Here is a 17,649-nt window from a genome sequence, read left to right on the forward strand (position 1 = left end):
ACAATTACTCTTATTTCAACTGTCTTCAAAAGATCCTTGTTTTCATATTAAAATAAGTTAAAAGAAAATTAAATGCCAGGATGAATATGGGTTCCATCTCTCTTGCTAGAGACCATTACTCTAAAATATCATTCATATCATTGTGTTGTACAAAGGAAATCTGTGGACCTGAGATCTTTTGGGCTCTCTTGTATTGTTCTATCCGTCAAGCCATCGAACCTGCCTCTCGGAAACGATCTTTAATTCATCAGAAAAATTTGTACTCATCTTAAACCTTTACCACCTCCCACTGTTTGTTAATACACCTGAACTTATACATTTAAAACTCTTTTGCTCAGAATTTAGTTAACTTAGTCACTCATGAGGAACTGTGGACATGTGCTCTCACTGGTTTGTTTTCTAGGATGCAATAACCTAGTTCTCCTTTTTCATTATCCCCTTTTTTTGCTCCTCACTAAGACCCTCTTATAGCAGGAAGCCAGGTTTTAAGTCACAAGTCACTCCCCTTATTTTTCAAAAGAACCTCCTAAAAAAGATAAAAACGTCTACACTTATCATGGTGAGCATTTCATAATGTATGTAAATGCCAAATCATTATCGTACACCTGAAATTAGTAGGTCAACTATAGTTCAATAAAAATTTTTGAAGTGTTCTCCTAAATTCTCCAACAACCTTGAATTTTGAGTTTGTTTGCTTACAAGTAGAAAATGTAAAAGCAGCTTGCAGATATTAATGAGCTTTCTAGACCAGGAATCAGAAGTGTGAATCCCGATGTTAACACTGAATTATGGGTGCTGTTAGCCAAATCCCATCACTTTTTCACATCTGTTTGTCCAATCTCTTTAAATGGAGTGCCATTTGCTCCTCTGCACTCTATATGGAAAAATTAGACATTATTGGAAAGTATCTACATTTAAAATCTGAATTATGTGATAGGAATAGTTTATTTTTATGATGATGTTTATAATAAAATTCAAATTCCTTTGTCAGTCGTATGAATGCTTTGAGATCTGGACCTTCATAATTCACAGATTTGATTTCCTACTTCTCCCTCCCAACATTAGTTTCCAGACATGATAGACTTCTCTCTGAAGTCCAGATAGCTGAAATCCAATCTTAAATGAAGACTTTGCACTTGCTCTTAAGCAATTTAATAATGTGTTTTATTCTCTCTACAAACAGATATTTGGAAATAAAGAATTTTATACTGAGTGGTGTGTGAATATTTACAATTATATGTGAGTGTGAGATACACAACATGAATTAGATTTGTAAACGAGAAATTATTTCAAGTAGCTGTCCTCCAAAATGTTTGATGTGAAGTGATAGAAGAAATGACAAGATACATAGTTTTAACTTAATGTTCTTAATGTTAGACTAAACAATTTAAGTGTGTGTTTTATAGGACATGTGGAATGTTGTGCTTCTGCTAAATTCTGTGTAAAAGAGTTACATGTATATATATATATATATATATATATATAATTTCTCTTCATTGACAGTGGCTGGTGGTAAGTATTCAAGGTGAATATAGATTTTTTTTCCTCACAAATTTCTATTTTTAAGCAGTTAACCTAGAAAAGTTTAACATAGTTATTTTATAAAGTATTTATTTTAGAAAAATCTATTTTATAAAAATCTAAAGTTAATATATTACCTTACTTTTGAATGTAGATGAACTATGTAACTTCAGTCACTTCTCTCCTGATTTATATGCTGATATTTTCATGTGTTTTTATTTTGTATTTTCTTTACTTTTTACCCCAGAACATGTGATTATTATTGCTTTATTAAGACAATATTTTTTCCATCTATTCTTTTTTTCCAGTTTTTTGGAGGAATAATTGACACATGTCACTGTATAAATTCAAGGCATGTTTTATGACTGTTTGATTTACATATATTGTAAAATGTTATATTGTGAAGTAATTACCATGATAGGCTTGGCTATCATCCATCATCTCATATAGATAGAATAAGAAGAAAAGAAAGAAAAAGGGAAAAAAAGATCTCTTTGTGATGAGAACTCTTAGGATTAAGTCTCTTAACAACTCTCCTCTATACATACAGCAATGTTAGCTATAGTCACCATATCAACAGTGCATTACTTACCTAGTACTTATGTATCCTACAAATAGAAGTTTGTACCTTTTGACCCCCTTCCTCCAATTCCCCTCCCCAACGTTCTTCTCCAGGAACCATGAGTTTGAACTCATTTTCTATGAGTGTGCTTTGTTAATTTGTCTGTATTTTTAAGATATGTAAGTGACATGATACAATATCTTTCTCTGTCTGACTTAATTCACTTAGCATAATGTCACTAAGGTCTATCCATTTTGTCACAGATGGTAGGATTTCCTCATTTTTTATGGCTGGACTATATTCCATTTGTGTGTGTATGTGTGTGTGTGTGTGTGCACGTGCAAGTGTATATATATATGTGTGTGTGTGTGTGTGTGTGTGTGTGTGTGTATTACAACTTCTTTATCTTTTCATCCATTGATGGACACTTATGTTGTTTCTATGGATTACCATAAATAATGCTGCTATGAACATGTAGGTTCAGATATCTTATCGAGTTATTATTTTTGTTTCCTTTGCATATACTCCCAGAAGTGGAATTTCCAGCTTATGTGATAGTTCTGTTTTTAGTTTTTTAAGTAACCTCCATACTATTTTCCATGGTGGCTGTACCAATTAACAATCCCTCCAACAGTGTACATGGGTTCTTTATTCTCCATATCCACATTTGTTATCTCGTCTTTTTGACAAGAGCCATTCTAACAGTGTGAGGTATTGTATCATTGTATTTTTTTTTTATTGAAGTGTAGTTGATACACAGTATTGTATTGGTTTTAAGTAACATGGTGGTTCAGCAGTTACACACATTGTTCACCACAACTAGTGCAGTTACTATCTGTCAGCATAGGAAAATGTTACAGAACCATTGGCTATATTCTTCATGCTGTACTTCCATCCCTGTAACCAATATATATTATGTTTGATATTTCTTTATGTGCTTTTATCCCCGTTACCCAATCCAATTACCTATTTCTACCTTTCCCCCATGGTTTCCACCAATCACTTCTCAGTGTCTCTGAGTCTACTGATATTTTGTTCATTTTGTTTTGCTTTATTTTTATATTCCACAAATAACTGAAACCGTACGGCATTTGTCTTTCTCTGCCTGGCCTATTTCATTTAGCATAATACCCTCTACATCTATCTATTCTTTCTTTCTTATGGCTAAATAATATTCCAATGTGTATATGTATCACTTCACCTATTGAAAGACACTTTGGTTGCTTCCATATTTTGGTTATTGTAAATAATGTGGCAGTAAATATAGGGGTTCATCATCTTTTCGAATCAGGGATTTTGTTTCTTTGGGTAAATTTCTAAAAGTAAAGTTACTGAGTCATACAAAATTTCTATTTTTAGTTTTTTGAGGAACCTCCAATTTGCTTTGCATGGTGGCTGTACCAATTTACATTCCCACCAAGAGTTCAAGAGGGTTCCCTTTTCTCCACATCCTCACCAACACTTGTTATTTCTTGTCTTTTGGATAGTGGCCAATCTAACTTGTGTGAGGTGATATCTCATTGCGGTTTTGATTTGCATTTCCCTGATGATTTGTGATGTGGAGCATATTTTCCTATGCTTGTTGTCTATCAGTATTTTTTCTTCGGAAAATATATCTGTTCAGGTCCTCTGCCCATTTTTTTGAGGTTGACTTCTTTATATTTTGGATGTCAGATAAATCACTTACAAATATATTCTACCATACTGTAGGTTTCTTTTTTGTTTTGCTGGCGGTGTCCTTTGCTGCACAGAAGTTTTTAGTTTGATGTAGTCCCACTTGTTCATTTTTTATTTTGTTTCCCTTACCCGTGGAGCTGTCACTAAAAAAATCTCTAATGCTTATGTTCAAGAGATTTTTGCCTTTGTTTTCTTCTAAAAGTTTTATGGTTTCATGTCTTGTATTGAGGTCTTTAATCCGTTTCAAGTTTACTCTCGTGTAAGGAGTTAGATAGTAATCCAGTTATATTCTTTTGCATGTAGATGTCCAGATTTCCCAATACTATTTGCTGAACTATCTTTTCTTCATTGTATATTTGTGTCTCCTTTATCATATACCAGTTGACCATATTTGCATGGGTTTATTTTGGTTCTCTACTTTGTCTCATTGTGGTTTTAATTTGCATTTCCCTAATGACTACTGATGTTGAGCATCTTTACACTTCCTGTTGGCCTTTTGCATATATTTGGAAAAATGTCAGTTCAGGTCCTTTGCTCATTTTTAAGTTAAGTCACTCGTATTTTTGCCACTGAATTGTATGAGTTCTTTATGTATTCTGGATATTAGCTTCTAATCAGATACATGGTTTACAATTTTTTCCCCATTGTGTATGTTGCTGTTTCACTTTATTGATGGTTTCTTCTGCTGTACCAAAGATTTTTTAATTTGATGTAGTCCCTTTTGTTTATTTTGATTTTGATATTTGTGCTTTAGGAGTCAAATCCAAAAATCCTTACCAAAACCCAAATATGACTGCCTTCCCTTAAATTTACCCTTATACCATATGTATTGCTCACTGTTTTTTTCAGGCATAATAGTGTGCTGTTTAAAGTTATGGGCTCTGCTTGTACTGTTCACCATGTAACTTATTCACTATGTAAGAATTTGTTCTCCATGTAAGAACTTGTTCGTTATGCTTCAGAAGATTGGAGACTGACGAAAATTAGGCTTGGGGTGGATTAATGATTGTGCATTGAGCATTGACTCCCCTATACAGAATTTTATGGTTGTTAACAACCATTTGATCAATAAATATGAGAGATGCCCTAACAACAACAACCAAAAAAAAGTACACACTTCCAATTGTAAAATAAATAAGTAACCGGGATGTAATGTATAGCATAAGGAATATAGTCAAAATATTGTAACAACTTGGTATGGTGATAGCTGGTACCTAGAATTATCATGTATATAAACGTTGAATCACTGTGTTGTACACCTGAAACTAATGTAATGTAATACTGTGTGTCAACTACCCTTCAATAAAAAATAATTATCTAAAAAAAATAATAATAATAATAATAAAGTTATGGGCTCTGCACCCAGACTTCCTAGATATAAATCTAAAGTTTACTCAATAGCTGTGCAATCTTAGAAAATTTACATAACCTTTTTGTACTTCAGATTTCTTATCTTTAAAATTATAATAACAGATTTATCTTATAAAGTTCTATGTGTTAACTGAGTTTACAAAGGTACAGTTCCTGGAATATAGTAAACTTCATATGTGTTAGCTTCTGTTATGTTCCCATTATTCATTTCAGAGCTTCCTTCTCAATTATTTTTTCCTTTTATCTGATGAATATTATTTATTATTTTTTCAGTAGTGATTTATTTTTGACAAACTCAGTTTTTCTCCCCCCAGATTTATTAAGATATAAATTGACCTCTCATTTTTTGATAGAGTGTAAAGAGCTATATTTAACTGTTGTCTTTTAAAGAATTTTTGATTTGGTTTATATTTACTGATTGGCAATAATTTCCTGCCAGAACATTATTGCAATCTTTTTTGATCCCATTACTGTTATCATTAAGTAAACTGAACATCTGATTTTCCTACTTTTGTAATTAATGCCTCTTTTTCTCTGTGGATCTTTTTTGTCTTTAGTGTTCAGCATTTTCACTATAATTTGTCTAAGTATTCATCCTTCTTGGGTGTTTTCTAGTTTTCCTGAGTTTTAAAATGAGTAAATTTAATCAGTTCTAGAAAGTTTTTAGCAATTCGCTATCAGTTCACATATTCATTCCATTTTCTTTCTCTTTCTGGAAATCTAATTAAGCATCTAAGACTTTCTTACTGTATCCTCCATTCTTCTAACCTTCCTTTCATATTTTCCATTTGCCACTTGGGCCAGTATTCTAGATAACCTCTTCATTTCTGTTTTTTTATTTTTCATATGCCAGTTCTTTTGTTTAAAAACAGGTCATATTTATTTATTTTATAATCTGAGTCTGAAAAGTAAAAAATCTGAAGTCTTTGCATGTTTAATTCTGACTTTTATTCTTTCTGTTGACTCTCACATTGATTTGTTTTCTTGTATATTTTGTGGACATTGACTGAGTTTTTCACTATGAGATTTTCTTTTTTATTACCATCCAATCCCATGGTTTAAGCTGAATTTTTTTTTTAATTCTTTGGGTACAGTATCTCTCTAGAGGGTTATTTCTAGTTTACCCTATGATTTTGAAGCACTTAAAGATCCTGGATCTATGGATATTCCTACTGGAACACCCACCTGATGAGAGCCCTAGGCATTGGTTTTGATGCTACACTCCCAGAGAAGCCATGAACAGCAATGTGAAGCTCATTAGGATTTTGAAAATGGCCTAATGGTGAAAGTTAGTTTCATTGCTCAGCTTGCTGCGTCTATCTAGTTTTGATCTTTAGAAAGTTTTTCTTTCTGAGGTACTTGAGGCATTTAAAAATATATTATAGTGTTTTTTGTATTATTTTAAGAAGGAAGTTTTGTCATGTTGTCTAATTCCCAAATTACTAAAGACAGAAATTTTTTATCACTTGGCCATGGAATGGTACTCAGGATCCTAGCACAAGCCCTGTCAGAATTTACATGGAGGCTGATGTCAGGTGCAATGATCTGCGGTTCTGACTTTACACTCCCTTATGTCCATCACCAGGTAATGAGGACCATGGAGTGGAATACTTCTAACACCAGAGTCCTGGAGTTATTCATTTATTTATTTTTTGGTTTGCATCTACATTAAGTGTGGTATTTAGCATTAAAATATTGTGCATAATATTTTTCTATCTCCTGCTTCAAATAAAATTACAAAGTTTATTTGAAGCCTCAGACAAAACTATTGCTGCTCCTTTTTAAATATTTGTTGTACTTTTTTCCAAAAGGAATGTTCTGTTGAAGTGAGATGTTCTTAGATTTAAGAAGATGAAAAAATAGACCAGAGCTATGTTTAACTATACACTGTAGGAAACCGTGTTAAAGAATACCTTCAAACTATGTAAACATTATCGGCTCAGTCTTCCACCTACAACGCATAGCGCTTTGTCCAAGACACAAAGATGTAATGTATTTTCTTCTGATCTCCATTATCATAATCCATTATGGTTGTGCTTGAAAATGGGAATTCTGTTAATCCATTGATACTGTTGCTTGATCCTAACGGATATATGATGGCAAACATAACAAGACCAGCATACCTGTTTTGTTTTGTTTTGTTTTTTTCCCTGCTAAATCTTCTGTTGCTTTTATTTCCTATTGTTTTGTTCTGATGCATTGGGCTAGGAAACTTCAAGGACATCTACCATACAACTTCCCATAAAGACCTTTTTTTATGTTCCTTTGCCATGAGCCCCGTCCTGGCCTTATTTAGCCTTTAAAGAGTATATTTCAAGCAAAAGTGTCACCAGTTCAAGTCTTAGCAGAGTCATGTTTGAGATGGAGAATAGGTACACAGAAAAAGATACATTTGATCATTTTACACCTTTCACCAAAATATTTATCCAAGTCCTTCATGTTGTGGCACTGTTACATGCTAATCAGAATAGAAATTCTCTTACTCATCCTCCACTGTTCTAATATGCCAAGTAACTGACATCTTTTATGGTCTCCATAAATAATAATATTCAGGACAAGTCGAATGTTGATAGATAGTCTCATCTCTAGTTTACTCACTGCCGCTATATGCACATTGCATACTTACCAGGATTCAGTTGCGCTTGTGTTGTCTGTTTATGGAGGTTGCACATGTTGATATGACTAGGTAATTCAAATAAACATTATGCGGACCGATGACATATGAGTGTGACAAGTGAGAGTATTTGGCTCTATGAAAAATAAATAAGTAAATAACTTTAAAAAACCTAACAGTGTTAGACAAACTTAATGAGTGATTTAGGAACTGCTGTAATAGTAGGTGTATGTGAAACAAATGTACAGAAATAACAAAAAAGCTTCTAGGATGTTGTCATCAGACCACTTCACATGTTCTTATACCACCCTCAAATATTAGAAATTGTGTATGATGCACTATAGGCAGGACTTATGTAGTAAAGACTAGCATGATGTTGAGATAAAGAATTCCCACCAGGATATTGAAAATTAGGGAAAAAATATTCTCATTCCTAAATAATAAGAGTGGCTTTATGATATATCACATTGTGAGAAAGGCATATGTAACTTTGATCATAAATATTTGTTATTTTATAATTGAATTAATCCTAGGAAAAATATCAAATTCTCCACTTCAAGATCCATGGTCAAACACATCCAATGCTGGGTCAATGTCTGAATTTTTTTCACAATTCTCTTACATAGATCTCTGCACAGAATATATTTTACATGGAGTAACTGCTGCATTACACCTTTGAAAATAAAACTGTTATCCATGCAGAAAAGATTGGCTAAAGCATAAAGATTGAAATCACGTTAGCTAAATAACAACACTTAAGGTATGTGTGAACGTAAGCATGCGTATATCTTTTTGCATTAGTGTTTTTGTTTTCTTTGGATAAATACCTAGAAGTGGAATTGCTGTATCATATGGTAGTTCTATTTCTGATTTTTGAGGAAACTAAATTGTTTTTTCATAATAGTTGCACCAGTTTACATTCACACCAGTAGTGCACAAGGGTTCCCTTTTCTCCACATCTTGGCCAACAACTGAGATTTCTTGTCTTTTTGATAATAATGATACATAATTGTGATTTTGACTTGCATTTCCCTGATGGTTAGTGACGTTGAGCATCGTTTCATGTGTCTATTGGTCATTAATATGTCTACTTTGGAAAACATTTCTATTCAGACCCTCAGCCCATTTTTTAATTGGATTTTTAAAATATTGACTTTATGAGTTTCTGTATAGTTTGAATGTTAACCTCTTACCAGACACATCATTTACAAATATTTTCTTCTGTTCAATAGGTTGCCTTTTCATTTTGTTAATGGGATCCTTGGCTGGGCAAAAGCCCTTTAGTTTGATGTCATCCCATCTGTTTATTTTTGGTTTTGTTGCCCTTGACTGTGAAGACTGGTACCAAAAAAATTGCTGAGATGTAGGTCCAAAAGCTTACTGCCTATGTTTTTTTTTTAAGGATTTTAATGGTAAAAATCCATTTTGATTTTTTTTTTTTGGTTATGATATAAGAAAGTGACCCAGTTTCATTCTCTTGCATATAGCTCTCCAGTTTTCCCAGCATCATTTAGTGAAGAGACTATCCTTTTCCTATTGTGTATTGTTGCCTCCCTTGTCACAGACTAATTAGCCATTTAAGTGTGGGTTTATTTCTGGGCTCTCTGTACTGTTCCATTGATCTATGTGTCTCTTTTTGTGTCAGTACCATATAATTTTGATGACTATACCTTTGTCAATTAGTTTAAAATCTAATATTGTGATACCTTCAGCTTTGTTCTTAAGATTGCTTTGGTTATTTGGGGTGTTTTGTGGTTTCATAGAAACTTTAGGATTATTTGTTCTAGTTCTGTGAAAAATTCCATTGATATTTTGATAAAGATTGCATTGAATCTCTAGGTTGCTTTGGGGGTAGAATGGACATCTTAACAATATTAATTCTTCCAATCCATGAGCATAGAATATCTTTCCATTTATTTATATCATCTTCATTTTTTATAAATCAATGTCTTATTGTTTTCAGAGTATAGGTCTTTTACCTCCTTATTTAAATGTATTTCTAGATATTTTATTCTTTTTGATGTAATTGTTAGTGAGATTGCTTTCTTAATTTCTTTCTGATGATTCATTATTAGTGTATAGAAACACAACTGAAATCTGTATATTCATTTTGTATCCTGCAAATTTATTTATTAGTTCTGAAGGTGAAAGTTTTAGGATTTTCTATATATCATCCCTTCATATGCAAACTTTACTTTTTTTTTCTAAGTCATATGTCTTTTGTTTCTTTTTGTTGCCTTATTGCTAGGATAAGGATTCTAATACTATGTTGAATAGAAGTTGTGAGAGTTGGCAATCTTGCCTTGTTTCTGATCTTAGAGGAAAATCTTTCAGCTTTTCACTATTGAGTAAAATTTTACTGTGGGTTTGTCATATATGGCCTTTATTGTGTTGAGGTATGTTCCTGCTATAACCACTTTGTTAAGATTTTTTTTTTAATCATAAATGGATGTTAAATTTTGTCAAATTCTTTTTTGTATCTTATGATTTTTACCCTTTGTTTTGTTAATGTACTGTATCACATTGATTTATAGATACTGAAGCATCCTTGAATCCTTGGACTAAATCCCACTTAATCATAGTGTATGGTCCTTTTAATGTATTGTTGAATTCTGTTTGGTAACATTTGGTTGAGGCTTTATACAGCTATGTTCATCAGTAATTTTGACCTGTAATTTTCTTTTTTGGTAACATCTTTGTCTGGTTGAGAAGACAGGGTCATTCCGGCCTTCTATGGTGAGCTTTGAAGCATTCCTTCCTCTTCAGTTTTTGAGAAGTATAGGTTTAAATGTTTGGTAAAATTCACCTGTGTAGGCATCTGCTCCTGGAGTTTTGTTTGTCAGGCTATTTTCTTTTTATTACTGATTCAATTTTGATACTAGCAATAAGCCTGTGCAGATTTTCTATTTCTTCCTGATTCAATCTTGCAGGATTATATGTTTCTATGAATTTATTCATGTCTTCTAGTTATATACTTTGTTGGCATACAATTGATCACAGTAATTGTTAGTAGTAGTATTAGTAGTAGTATTTCTGTGGTATTGGTTATAATTTCTCCTCTTTCAAATATGATTTTATTTATTTGAGTCCTCTCTCTTTTTTTCTGAATGTGTCTGACTAAAAGGTTTATCAACTTTGTTTATCTCTTCAAAGACAGGTTTAGCTCCATTAGGTAGTTCAGCTCTTTCTCCAGTTTGAAGGGGATGTCCTGTAGGACAATACCCCCTGGCCACCAGAACCAGGTGTTCCAGAGGTGTCCCCTTATGGGTGGTGTGTACCCTCCTACTGTGGGGCCATGACTACTGTGGGCATGCTGGTGGACAATGCTGGCCTTGGGGTGGCTGCCTTGAGGACTGGCTATGACTGCTGCATGCACCATGGCTCCCTGTATGCAATGTCCAGTCTTGACTCATGTAGGTGTGCTGGTAGGAGGTGTTACTGTCCTGTCAGTTGCAAGGACCCCCAGCACACTGCATTATTCAGGACTCTCAGCAGGGTATGTCCTCTGACATTAGCATTCTAGACGGTGATGCTTATCAACACAAGGATCAACATTGGAAGAAGATAGCAAAATGTTTGTCACTAGTGGCTCAGTCCCAGGTCCAGGGGCCTTTTGCCTCTTGAGCTAGTGTTCCAAGATTAGTAAGTGGGTCTCCTTCACCTATGTTGCATGCACTATTTGATTTAGGATTTTTGCACTGGGTTCTGGGTTGAGTGAATCTGTGCATGATTCCTTTAAGAGTGGTTTCCTTTTCCCTACAGTTGAATACATTTCCTAGACGTATTCCCGTTGTTTTTCAAAGCCAGGTGTTCCAGGGGCTCATCTCTCCTGTGTAGAATCTAACTGTTGGGATGCTTGATGTGGAGCTTAAATCTCTTGATAATCTGAGAAAAGTTCCATTACTTTGAGATCCCTGCCAACCATGGAGCACCATACCAGATATTTTTTTTTGTTATTTATGTTATTTTTTATTTTTATTCTTTTTTTTTAATGAGAACATATCTCTGCCTTTCTTACCCATTTTTGGTATTTCTCTTGTTATGGAGCTATGTTCATCTGGTTTTTTTGTCCCCTTTGGAGGGAATTATTCCACATGTAGTTGGAGATTAGAGATTCCTGGGAGAAAGCGAGCTCAGGATCTTCCCACACTGCCCTGGAACCTGTCTCCCTAATTTATAATTTAAAATATAATTCTGACTGCTGTGTCAGAATTAGAAGGGGCCAAACTGTAGGAAATTGTTGCTATAGAACTGGACAAAAATATCTGTCAATCATAGAAATCTTTCAGTCTCTCTCTCTACATACTAACATAAACACATCATTAAGTCAGTTTCCTATATGCATCTTTAAGAGAAAAACTAAATTGTATTCAAATGGAAATATACTATCACTTGCTTCATTTTGTGTAGTTTGCCTAGAAATCTTATTTCAGACTCCAATTAAGGTGTGAGGATTTTACATACATGTCTATGCGATCAACTGCACAATGCATTTATTATTTATGATTTGTGGCTTAATACTAATACAGCGATCTACTTATTTGAAAATATTTGCAATACAAGAAAAAAGTAACTGTAAAGTAACATGATGTCATAAATTTTCCCTTGAATATCATAGGTGATAGTGGATATATATTCTAAACACTGAAATTAGATTTTTTTTAATGTGAGCTTTTTGATTGTTTGTTTTATGTACCTGAGTAGTACTTTCCAAATTGGTACTTATGACTTTTCAGTCTCCTGATGAACAACATTTTAATGCATAACTATCAGTTTTCATTAAGCTATTTCTAAAAATACATCCTGATATGCTTTAGCAATATTTATTAACTGATTATAATTTAATCTGGCATGTAATAGGAAATTCATATATGTCTTATTAATGATACAGTTTTATTATTTTGACATAGGGATGTTTATTAAAGCCATGGAATAATTGTGCTTTTAAGAAAGGCATATAAAAAGTTTACATATTTTAGAAGCTATAGAACATTCCACTTACTTTTACTTGAAAGAGAGATTGAGAGAGAATGAAAAGGAAAAAGGAAAGCAAAAGAGAATAATGTGATTTAGATATCTTAAAAATAATGGCTTTTGAAGAATTATTATTTTTTGTGTTTAAGCCCCAGGGACTAAGCATTGATATTTGCAAATGAACACACACACACACACACACACACACACATGCATGCATGAATGCACAGGCATAATTTTATTTCAAGAGACTTTAGCATAATATGGATAATTTTGGTAATAAAATATTGAGGCTCCTATTATTATTTGAGAACTGAAAAAAAATGTACCTGGAATTCTGTAATGTCATATTGAAAACATGAATACTGAGCCTAAATGTCATCTCACCAGAAATGCCTTCCATGAACCCCTCCTAAAGTAGCCCATCTATCCTCTAGCAACCTGCTGTCCCTTCACTCTGTGTTAATTTCTTCATAGTATGGATTACTCTCTGATATTGACTTATTTGTCCATGTATTCATTGTTAGTCTCCCTGCACTATCCTATTCAAAAGTGAAATACTTGTCTAAGACCAGAGACTTCTCAAATTTTGTTGAAGGTCTTTCTAGACTATTCCCAATTCCTGTCATCCTTATGAAAAGAACCCCCTTCTGGTAGTGCTTTATCTGTAATACACTTAAATCTATCATATATTATATAGATATAGTACTTTATATCTATAGATACACTGCATACATATAGTACACTATATAGATATAGTACTATATCTGCAGTACAATGATCCTACTTGTTTGGCTCAGAGCCTGTGGTTAACTTCTGTGTATATGTGTGTGAATGTGTGTGTGCATGCACATGTGTGTGTGTTCTCTTTGACATTCTCAGTGTACAGCTTATAAGTGCTCTGAAAATATTTACATTTGTTGATGAGCAATGTTAAGACAACAGAGGATTCCTAACCATATAATTAAAATAGATTACCAAGGCTTAGATTTAAAAATACAAATAAAGTGGAACTAACATTATTCAAGTAGAAGACTCACTAACTGGAAATTTCCCTCTTTGAGCACAACTCTGTTAATAAAGGAGAGTAGCAGTTTGGGGGACATGGACCTAGCAGAAGCTCATCAAAACAAGTTAAGCAAAACTGTATTAACAACCCAGAACTCACAATCCGAGAAAGGCCAATTTCATCATAGATTAAAATTCCTTCATTCAAACATGCTGTTCTCATGCATCATAACTGTAGTTCTACCAACTTTAAGTGTCCTTATGTGTGAAGTGATGATTTTCTTCTTTTCCTTTCTGATAAAAAGCAGGGTATAAATAACAGAAATGTTTTAAACTGTAAAAATTAGTGATAATGGTCATGTCTTTTGTGCTTTAAATTGTATTTGTTTCTGATATTTATTTGGAATTAAAATATAGATGATGAAAAGTATAATTTTATGAAGAGGTGGATATGAATCAACCATTATTAACTCCTGTTAGCTTTCTTCTCCATTAATGATTCCTAACCATGTTACTAGATTACCAAGGCTTAGATTTAAAAATATAAATAAAGGGAACTAACATTATTCAGGTAGAAGACTCACTAACAATAAATTTCCCTACTTGAGTATAACTATATTGAATTATGACTTAGCTAGTGGAAAAAATGTTTGTCTATATTTTTTAGATGTTCCCTAAAAGATAGAGATAACCTAAATCTCTAAGTCTTTTTGGAGGAACCAGTTGCCAAGAAGCAATTGTTATTAAAAATTGTTAACACACTGAACAATTATTTCTCAGTTTAATTGCTTTTGGCCAAGAAGTATTCTGCTAACTGACACCCTGAAATGCAGAAGTTACTTACCTGATATGAGAACTTCTAATGCACATTTGTCAAGTTCTTACAGGGTTTTGTGCTATAATTTAGTATTTTTTATGTTTATTTTTTCTTTCAGAACAAATAAAGGAACCAAAGTATATTAATGTGCTATACTGGTTATTGTTATAAAAATAACATTAGACAAAAAATGTCCATTAGATGTGAAAATCCTTATTTCTCTAGGGTTCTGGCTAGCAAAAGATGCTGAGAGAAATAACTCACCAAAGGAAGAAACTGTAACAATACAGATAAGCACAGGAATTATAAACAAAGGCAGTTGACATTAATAATTAAGTGAGAAAAATTCCCTGTGGAGGTTTAGATGAGCTATAGGCATGATGTGTAAAATCACTTGGCTAACTAATTATTAGTTATATTCTAGATCAGGGGAGTATATATTAATGTAACTGGTTCCTTTATCCTATTTTTCTAGTCCAATAGTTTGTCTAATATAATAAATATAGCTATTATATAGTCCTTGTGAGAAAAAATCATCCCCATTAGAACCTGATATTTTCATTATCTGTAAAGGAATATTCAATGTACATAAATGTGATAGGAAAAGTTTATCACTTCTTTGAAGTTTTTGTATTGTAAGTTAAATTAATTCTAATGGAAATTTTATTGTTGTTAATACCCAAGTATAAAATCTGACCTTTGGATTCAAATTTCTTTATCATTGTATTATAAGATTTTTCAGTAGGTTTGTGTTTGCTTGCTTCTTTGTTTGTTTTTTTGTCTTTTTGAAAACTGTTCTTTATCTCAACAGGGCATTTTTTAATGAAGATACGTCAGAGCTACTAAGCATACCTGGGACACCGGAGATCCTAGGGACCAAGGATGGCTTCCTCTTGGAAACTAATTCTGCTTCTGTCAGTCGCTGGGTGTCTTTCAGGTAAAAACTCTGCTTTAGTATCAAATAACAAAAATGTAGGTCTTCACTACAAAATATCAGCAGGTGTACATTTAAATTTGTATCAATAGTCATACTTTTCAACAAAAGAAAATACAGTCCTTAAACTACTGCTATCATTGCAGATATTCATATGCAATTCATCATAAGGTACTTAGAAAAATACTATGTAAATGTTAATTAAATGAGTTTACACCCCACCTCAATGACTTCCATTTATAACCTAAACCATTTTTAAATTTAAGAAGTTTGATAATATATATATATATACTTATTATTTATAGCAAACAGTTATAAAAAAATGTCTCATTGCAATGCTAAATTTCCCCATATAAAAACAGAATAATGTTGGCTTTATTATACACACACACACACACACACACACACACACACACACAACCATTTAAAGGCATCTCTAATACAATGTATTTTCTTGGCTGTCTCAATCTTATTCAATGTCTTGGATTTAAAGATAGTTTATTCTGCAAAAGTAGTTTATGTTCTGTGGAGTAATAATATCATAATGCTAAAAAATTAATAGATCAGAAATTTCTGGTTTTAATTTAAGAATGTCTAGAAATTAAACTGTGATGATGATTTAAATGCCTGTCTTGTGACACATACAGGTTGATTAGACTTAAGGCAGTGGCTATATTGTTCTATTAATTGCTACTATGTAACTTTGACTGCGTATGGTGGGTGAGTCCTTTTTAAAACCAAAAAGATAATCCTCAGTTTAGACTGTACTCAGAAACTTTTGTTTGAATCAAAAGAATGTCTTCGAAAATAGGTTTTTTTCTGTGAACTGTATGAATAGCCTAGTGAGACACTGAGATTAAGGGAGATAGTGCATGTGACATATGTATATACAAATGTTAATTATTAACATTTATTATTAGAATAGACTACAAAGCAGCTATGATTAGACTCATTAAGGTAATAATCATTTGTTGAAAGTTTTTGCAAATGCATACAGCAGAGATTAATTTAGTATTTCAGTTATATAAATGCATGTTATATGTTTAGATGTAATAGCTATATTTACAGATATCTAACTGCTTTTTAAAGATATATAGAATCTTCTTTCTTGTTGAAATTATAGTATTTAACTGCAAAAACAACAAAACAAATGATTATTTATTTATTATTATGTTTTGAGAACCACTGCTTCCAAAAAAAAATGATTAAAGAAGAAATAGTAAAGGTAGGATGAACTCTCCTGTAAATCATGGAAAAGTAAGGGAATAGCTTCAGAGACTTTAAAAGTTAAATGAAAGCTATGATCCGTCAATATTATGGGTACTTAAAAAAGAAAGACTCCTCAAATATCCTATATTGGTTTCTTTCTGTGCAGTATCACCATCTTTCCTGCTAATCTAGTCTGTTTCTCTTTTATTTTCTCAATGTCATTCTCCTCTTGAACTCATACTAACTGAAGGGAGTGGAGGTAGGCTTTCAAGATTAAGCAAAAGATGCCCAGTTAAATTTGAATTCAAATAAACAACAAATACATGGTTTAGCTCTAATTTCTCCATGAAATATTGAATTTCATTTTATCTAAAATTTAAACTTAACTGGTTCCCAGTATTTTCATTTACTAGCTTGACAATGGTAGATGAAAAAAGAGTGGTAGTTTGTAATATTACTCCAAAGTTTTATTTTCTTATACTGGCCCAACCTTATCATCTGAAATAAACAGTAAGTTTAAGGAGGTATTACAAAGTGATTGTGGACAGATGAATATATCCAGCCTGAGGTGGGGCCCATGGTCACTGGATTTCCAGCTCATAAGAAAACCAAGGTACTTTTCTTTTCATAGAATAAAATGAAACATTGGAAGACAGGAAAAAATGAGGCAGAGTTTGGAGTATTGTGCAATATTATCTACAAAGCTGAAAAGAAGTAGAAAACAGAGGATGTTTCTAATTTTTACCTGGGATTTGATTTTTAATCATCTTTAGAAGAGAGGAAAATAGCCAGTTGATGGAACAGTCAGAACATGCAGTACATTTATTAAGTTTGTTTGTCTTATATGAGGGTGGTTCATGGCACCTCAAAACAATTACAATAGTAACATCAAAGATCATTGATCATAGACCACCATAACAAATATAATAATGAAAAATTTTCAAAAATTGTGAGAATCATTA

At 32.7% G+C, this 17,649-nt stretch overlaps 1 protein-coding gene across 1 annotated transcript in view; it reads left to right on the forward strand.

Moving 5' to 3' along the window:
* Positions 1 to 17,649, forward strand: part of CNTN5 (contactin 5) — a 1,238,002-nt gene that overhangs the window by 537,467 nt on the left and 682,886 nt on the right. The window contains exon 3 of the mRNA XM_036902818.2: positions 15,356 to 15,481. Coding sequence (XP_036758713.2) covers positions 15,427 to 15,481 — 55 coding nt within the window. The 5' untranslated portion in view covers positions 15,356 to 15,426. The remainder of the gene's footprint in view (positions 1 to 15,355; positions 15,482 to 17,649) is intronic.

This window comes from Manis pentadactyla, chromosome 13, assembly GCF_030020395.1.
Source record: "Manis pentadactyla isolate mManPen7 chromosome 13, mManPen7.hap1, whole genome shotgun sequence".
Classification (NCBI taxonomy): Eukaryota; Metazoa; Chordata; class Mammalia; order Pholidota; family Manidae; genus Manis; species Manis pentadactyla.